The sequence below is a fragment of the Tasmannia lanceolata genome, unplaced genomic scaffold (genome assembly GCF_043159265.1).
Source record: "Tasmannia lanceolata isolate RefF3 unplaced genomic scaffold, GAP_Taslan_0.1 ptg000019l, whole genome shotgun sequence".
Classification (NCBI taxonomy): domain Eukaryota; kingdom Viridiplantae; phylum Streptophyta; class Magnoliopsida; order Canellales; family Winteraceae; genus Tasmannia; species Tasmannia lanceolata.
The window spans coordinates 3,080,374-3,088,014 of record NW_027518696.1 but is presented as its reverse complement, the minus strand read 5'-3'; the positions used below and the strand labels follow the sequence as shown (position 1 = coordinate 3,088,014).

The window sequence follows — 7,641 nt, the reverse complement described above, 5'->3', positions numbered from 1 at the left end:
GAGGAGAAAAGGAGGTGGGTGGGTTGGGAGGACTGCCATACATATCAAAGTGGAGCTTGTTTCTTGGGAAAACAATGAGAAAACTTTGTCTTTCTATATAGCATGGGAGACATCCCAAGGGATTGAAAAACGATTACTTCTGGAAAAAAAAAGGCTACGAGGTTAATACTTTTTTAAGGCAAGTCAGCCAGACCTTCAGCCCTTGATTTACAGTTACCTTTTGAAGGTCCTTGTAATAGGGGTGTAAATGGATATTCGGAAATTCGATTACCGTCCGCATTCGAATCCGTTTAAAGCGAATATTATCTGAATCCATCTCAAGCGGATATTATTCAAATCCGTTTATGAGATATCCGGCTCTTAGTGGATGTGAATCTGGTAAATGGTATATCCGATCCGTTTAACATCCGAATCCGAGAAGTAAATTCTTTTTATTTATTATTAATAATATCATTAATATTTATTTTTAGTAATGACACACTATCTTTTGTTTCTAAAAGAAAAGTGAATTTTCATTTTAGAAAAAAAAACAAAAACAAAAATGGCCCAAACCCATTCCATCAAAATAGCCCAAACCCATTCCATCATATACAAAAAAAAAAAAAAAAAGGAAAAACCCAAAAACCACTACCAACACCATCATTCATCCCCACCGCCTCCCTCTCTCTATCTGCCTTTGTTTTAAAAGGAAGAAGAGGATCTCATATATTTTAGGGTTTGAGAGTTAATTTTGTGAAGAGAATGTAGAGGTCTAGTTTTAGGGTTTGAAAAATTCATTTGAGTAAGAAGGATACGCAATAAAATGTTCGAATTTACCGAATAAACGGATACGGATAATATCCGAATTCGAACAATATCCGGCGGATACGAATTCAGTAATAGATATTAAATATCCGTCGAATCCGAATCCGGATATTGTATATTGTAATCAAATTCGGATATAGCCATATCCGCTCCGAATTCGATCCGTTTACACCCCTACTTGTATATCAGCCATACTGGACTCCTCCAATATCGTTGTTACCTCCTTGGTCAACAGAAGTCGGCTCTGTTCAGCTCTTGGTCTCACCCTCTCTGCTCGGTATTAGACATGGACCCACTAGGTACTTATGATGGCCCATCAAAACAACGGGCCCTATCACCAAGTATTAATGACATGTGCACTGAGTCATTATTTTCATTTATCAACATGAGATCTGCTTGCTAGTAGATCTCATAGTATTAAATAAGAGTAGCCACTTTTACACTCCTACACTTGGGCCCTGTTCGTTTGAGATTATGAATCCAATAATCGGTTTTGGAGCTCATCATCGGTTGTCATAATCTCAAACGAACAGGGCCCCACTAAATGAGCCAGTAAATTTGAAATGTGATTTTAGCGGGGCCCACTTTGACAAATAAATTAGTCTGTTTTTCTTTAAAAAAAACTTTTGATAGGTAAGCTGGGAATGAACCTCTGGCCTCCGACCACTGAGCTAGAGGCTCATTCCCAAATTGTTTAATGTTAAAAGACTTTCAGGTGCAAATTACAATTTAATAAGGAGACTGATAGCTGCACTACCATGGTTTAATAATGGGACGAACTAATATTGTTTTAACTAGCTGCCAAAGGCTATTATAATTCAAAAAAGGCTCTCAGCAGCCAATTGGAGAATTGTAAAAGAGAGGGAGCGGTCCCATTATCAAAACATAGTGGGGCAGATATGAGTGGGTTGAAATAAAGGGGTTTTTACACGAATGCTGGTCTTGCGTGTAACCACAACTACACATCTGGAATTCTCCCCCATCAAACTATCCTAACAGACTGATTTGTGGGCTTTAGATGTACAGCTTAATGATAACAAAACAGCAATCAACATTCATCAAAAAGACCTACACACAAAACGATGGGTCAAGATAAGCAAACAGGGAAGTATCCTGGTGCTAGTTCCATCCATATCAAGGCCTAGCATCATGTAAATGGTTTGGATGATTGAAGGCCCAACTGTTTTTCCCAGAGATGTTCATGTCTCTAATCCATATTATACCCTTGTATGAAGTGTTCATTTGGTGAGCATGCCATAGTCCAAAGTCCACTAGTTGAACAGTCTTAAAGATGTAAACTGAGTCAACAATAGTAGTAGCAACAGTTCACATCCACTGTGAAAAATGGTTCAACTAATGTGTTTTTTGTTTTTTTTTTGGTGATTTCACTTTAGCGCCATTTCTCTGAAGATGATAAAATAACAAAGTACATAAGCAGTAAGCATAAACGAGACCAGACTCTACAGAAAGAACTCAACTCACGATTCTTAAATGCAAATAGGTCTAGTCAACGAAACAAACATATACCAATCTATGATAAGTTATCCATTTATTCGACAGCAGGCTTAGTTAATATAATACTAAACAAAACTTGCAGACCACTCTTACCAGTTTTCTAAAAGGAACGCAAAACAAACACAGTCGCAGACATTCGAAAGGAAACTAGGATATAGATATGGATTGTTTGTTACCACAAAAGCCATGAGTGTGGGCCTGCTGTTGTCTCCACCCTGTCACTCCTCTTCGGTTTCAGACTCCGCACTCTGGAGCCACTCAATGAAGGGCTTCACGTTCTTCCAAATTTGGGACTTGTTGCTGGCCCCAGCAACTCCTTCCTTGTACCACTCTACTATGTCCTCTTCCTCCAGCGCGTCACCATCATAAAGGACTTTCAGAACAAGGGCCACCTCCTTCACTATATCAGAGCTCGACTTCCCACAGAATGCTTCTATTGCTCGAAGCAGAATTATCTGTGACCCCTCTTCCTGCGTAACCGCAACAAGGTAATTCTTTTTCTTGGTCACCTCCTTTGCAAATCCTTTTTCGATGCCCTCAAAGAGTGCTTCAAACAGGGCATTCATAACCTCTTGCGATGACCCAACCAATGATCCCAGAAAAGACTGCAGTTGTTTTGGGGAGGAACCCTTCTCCAGATTACCTTTAATCAGTGAAACTAGTGTTTCTTGTGCGCCTCCGATTTTCCCATCTTCACCTACGGAATGGTTGGATTTCTCTTCGGGTTCTGCAATTCCATTTTGGAGTGCTGATGTCTTTGCCTGCTTTGCCTTCTCTTCTTCCTCAATATTGGAGAGCATTACCATCTCAGCAGTCGCGGCACTTAGTTGTTCTTGGATTCGTTGGCGGGCCGCCTCCAATGAGGTGTCAGTCTGCCATTGGACATCGTCATCATCATCAGCCACATCATTCTCATCCGCTTGACTCCCAACAGGAGACGAATGATCTTCATCAGAGCCACTCGCCTTTTTCTTTGCACTCGCAACCTTTGGAGCTGCTTCCTTGGAAGGGACACCACTTTTCTTCTTTACCTCTTTCTTTACCTTCTTCAGTTCCTCGTCGGCAGCTTCCCCTTCCTTGACCCGCTCCTTCTCCGCCCTCCTCATTGCCTTCTTATCTTTAGATCCCTTTTTCTGCTCAGGGGGGTTCTTCAGAATGAACGTTGTCAGCTTGTCCCTCATATCCACATCTGACAAAAAACCACAAGCCGCACATTTCATGGTTATCATCTGTGTCTTGGTGATGATAATTTCAGTTTCAGGGTTGCCGCACCCATAGCACTGAACATATTTCTTGATGAAGTTCTCAAGAAGCCCAGCTAGCTTAGCTGTCTCATGGGCCCCATTCACAAGTGAAACGCCCGTCCTCTCATCGAATTTCGACTGAGCCCCAAGTTCGCAACCGAAGTATTTTGTGGTGTAAGAGGCGGGCCTGGCCAACGCCTTTGCGATATCTACCATGTTAACGACATTAGTTTTGATACCATTCCCACGCCCTTCTATTTTGGTTATCATCCTGGGCATCTTATACCTATAGAAGGCATCATCACTGTTTGCAGCACCTATGTTCTGTAAAGCCATCTTTCTCAAGTTGCACTCGGTACAGAAATGCTAAACTGAAGCAAAACTGTCTAACAAGAAGCTTTCTTCCTGAACAATAGACTGACCTCTTAAGATCAAAGAAGGTTGCATAAAGCTGCAACCACGAAAATCTGTAAAATCTTGAAGTGGCCCTAGATGCATACAGCCCACTTTCTCCACAGGACACCGATACTTTATTCTTGATGCAGGACAGTACTCTCCAAGCAACCCAATTGATCCCAAACAGAGAGTGGCCCGTTCAGACATAAAAGAATTTGCAGACTTGAAACCCTCCACTTTGACAATTTGCAGGATTGCAAATAAACCAGAGAACTTCCTATTAGAAAAGAGTGAAAATTCAGACGAGTATAATAGGAAATTGAACAACCACATAAGTCTAAGAGTGAAAATAAGAAGTCAGAATAAATTAGAAAATTCTCTCACTCAAAACTCATTTATTTCGTACGCTAATATTAGTTTCCCATCGTGGAATGAGCTTTAATAGGACAGAGAAAATATTGAAAAAAAAAACTAGTAATTCATTATTAATATGTACTGTATCATCCATCATGGAAATGTTAGTCTTAAAAACTGGTTGCAATCAATATTCCATTTCATTCTAGAAACCAAAATAATCATTAAGGTCTTTCATCGCCACTCCTTACCGGACAAGGAGGCAGAACATGCATTCCCCAATTTGAGGTTCAACAACCCCAACTAGTACACCATCATCCTTACGGCACAAACATAGGCAAGGAGGAGCAAGAAAAATAGTCATACAAACATATTGCAGTCAATATTCAATTTCATTCCAGAAACCTAAACAATCATTAAGGTTTTTCATCACCTCTCCTTACCGGACAAGGAGGCAAAACAAGCATTCCCTAATTTGTGGTTCAACAACCTCAACTAGGACACCATTCATCCTCACGACACAAACAAAAGCGGGGAGGAGCAGCTGATCTTACCTTTGTTGCCTTGGGCTGTGGGAATGAGGCATACTGCACTCACTCCCCATGATGAAGTTAAATAGAATTTCAATACGTGACACAAACATCATTTTTTGACCTCCAAATAAAGTGTATCAAAATTTGGAGAGTTCATTAGAGAAACATGCTAATATAATATTAATATAGCAGAATAGATTGAATATATCGGAACTGGTAAAATACTTTTTATTTTTTAAATGGTAATGGAAATTTCATTAAAAGAAACCGAGAACGAGAGGGTCCCAAAGACTACGAGAGAGAAGGGCCGATCAACACAAGAATTAAAGGAAGTTAAGAATAGCTAAGGGGGAAGAAAGTCGAAAAGCTCAACTCTCTCCCTAGATACTCCTTCTCTAGCCAATTTGTCGGCATCTCCATTCGCTGAACGCCTTGCATGATTGAAGGAAATTGAAGAAAAGCCAATTCTATCTTGAATTTCATCAATAAAAGCGGCAAACCTCTAAGGGACCGTACATGGGCCTCTTAGCCATCTTATAACATTGAGAGAATTCCCTTCTACCACCACCACGGTGACTGGAAAAATACTTTTGAACACAGAAACTTGGTTTAACATCATGTGGCAGAAAGCAGAAAACCTAAAAGTTTGGTGGATGTGTCCTTGAAAAATCTGGGCTGTGACAGACTTTCTAGTTCCATTTACTTCAAGATAGTAGAAACTAGTATGGATGACCAAACAACACGCACCTGAGCAGACTGAAGAATGAGCCCTAATCTACTTCTAATATTTGAGCATTGTGTGCAATTACATATATGAAAATTGAATATCATACGGTGAACCACTTCCAAGCAATTAAAACCATGCTCTTGATATTCATTATTCAATAAAATTTAATCAATATCACGGTATTAGAGCTTTTTTATAATAGTTAACGAAGTCATTGGTTAACAGATTAATAATAGGAAAAGACAAGTAATCATTCAAAAAAAAAAAAAAAAGGGGAAAAGACAAGTTATGATCCATTCGAACTAAGAAATTACCATGAGATCAATTCCATCTAGCCTAATAGATTAATCGAAGGTAAAAACAAGTCAACCTAGATCCATTACTTTTCATTGACCTTCCGAGCCTTAAAAAATCAATCAGAAATCAGAAAATAATCACGAATGATAAATTTCCAAATCTACATGTCCTCCAACTAACATAATGAAATTATATACTCTAAACAAGATCAATTCACATAAAACTAACCTAAACTGAAACAATCTTCCAATCACAGCTCCACCTAAAACACTAACTAATTTACACAGATTGAAACAGCTAGCAGGAAGCCAAATCTACAATCAGAAAAAGAAAATCCACACCGATCATGAAGAACTAAAAGCTAATCAGACGATAAAAAAACACAATCGAACATAAGTAACTTAAATAAGAGTCTGATACAGCAAAACAAAATATCGATGATGATAAAACCTATGAAATTTGAAAATATTTCAACAAATCTAGAGGAGAAAAAATAAATCAGATCTACAGCTCCTATTCGAGACTTTTGATTCCACAAAAAGATTGCTTAAAAAAAAAATTTAATTCCACGAACAGATGCTTAAAAAACAAACGATTTCTACACAGAATTCCAAAGCAAAGCGATTCAACGTAGTTGAATCTATACATGCGAGATGATTAAGAAGAAGAAAACAGGGAAAATAAGCAGAAAAATAAATTCGAAAGGGCTAGGGTTTTACCTGAGAGAGAAATCTAAGGAGAAGAACCCTCACTCGCTTGCTCGGTCTCAATAGGGCAAAAAAAGATAAGAAGAGAGGAGGCGTAGCGAAACCCTTATATAGTTATATGCATGCTTGAACGAATCCTGACCGTTGGATTTCCACTGATCATATCCGTTGATTTGAAGACATACAAGACGATTACACGTCATGTCATCTGTGATTCAAAGTCCAACTGGCAAAAGGAACCAACTTGTGCACGTAACGTTTCAAAAAACAAACGGAAAGCTTACTCAAAATAAATTATTAAAAAAATTAATGATACCATGTCCCGTTTGGATTCATGGATTTTATAATCCAGGAATTTATAACCTGGATTGTACGTTTTTTAGCCTATAAAATCCAGGGTTTTACAATTCCGGATTATAAAATTCATGTATACAGATGGCCCCATCCCAAACCCTAGCCCTTCCTTACTCAAAGGGAAATGTTATCAGCACTGCTGTATTTTGATGAGGGCACTCTCACTTTATTAAAACTATGGTATGGCCCGCACCATAGGATGATCCCCAAAAATCATTTCCACAGGTTGATCCTAACCCTCCGATCTGAATGTTAGAGGGTTGATCCTAATCCTCAATAGATCGGAGGGTTAGGATCAACCTATGGAATTAATTTTTTGGGGCACGCCTATTTAGGCTGTGGGTCATCTAATGGACGGTTCAGATCATCCTATGGTGTGGGTCATACCTGACTTTTAATAAAGTTAGGAGTGCCCTCATCGAAATAGAGCAGTGCTGATAACATTTCCCTACTCAAAATAAAATATTAAAAAAAGAAGGATGATACCAAAAATTGTTTGCTTAGAGCTGCTTTCTTGTGTTCATATTAGATTTGTCCCCCCGTTGATTGTGGAAAATTCCTTATTCTTTTAATTATTTGAGGGCATGTGTTGGCCACCATGAAAAAATATTCAATGGAATATTTGTGGGGTTGGATGTGATAGATGGGTTAGATTTTTTATTTTTATTTTTATTTTTTCTGTTCGCAGCTTTCACACCCAACCATATCAA

The 7,641-nt window shown here is 38.7% G+C and overlaps 1 protein-coding gene across 2 annotated transcripts; it reads right to left on the bottom strand.

Annotated features, from left to right (window-relative positions):
• Positions 1-2,265: 2,265 nt before the first annotated feature.
• LOC143852588 (eukaryotic translation initiation factor 5-like) lies at positions 2,266-6,717 on the bottom strand. Of its 2 annotated transcripts, none has more exons than XM_077362039.1 (2): positions 6,590-6,717; positions 2,266-4,236 (listed from the first exon to the last, which is right to left on the bottom strand). In XM_077362039.1, the coding sequence occupies exon 2, from the start codon at positions 3,897-3,899 to the stop codon at positions 2,538-2,540; it is 1,362 nt and encodes a 453-aa protein (XP_077218154.1). In that variant the 5' UTR covers positions 3,900-4,236; positions 6,590-6,717; the 3' UTR covers positions 2,266-2,537. The 2 variants fall into 2 exon arrangements, with proteins under 2 accessions (XP_077218154.1, XP_077218155.1); XM_077362040.1 differs by having other exon boundaries at positions 2,266-4,232; positions 6,590-6,653.
• Between the last annotated feature and the right edge of the window lie 924 nt (positions 6,718-7,641).

What these genes read in the sequence shown, in the direction of transcription:
- LOC143852588 (XM_077362039.1), bottom strand. Translation starts at nt 3,899, where the DNA reads ATGGCTTTACAGAACATAGGTGCTGCAAACAGTGATGATGCCTTCTAT.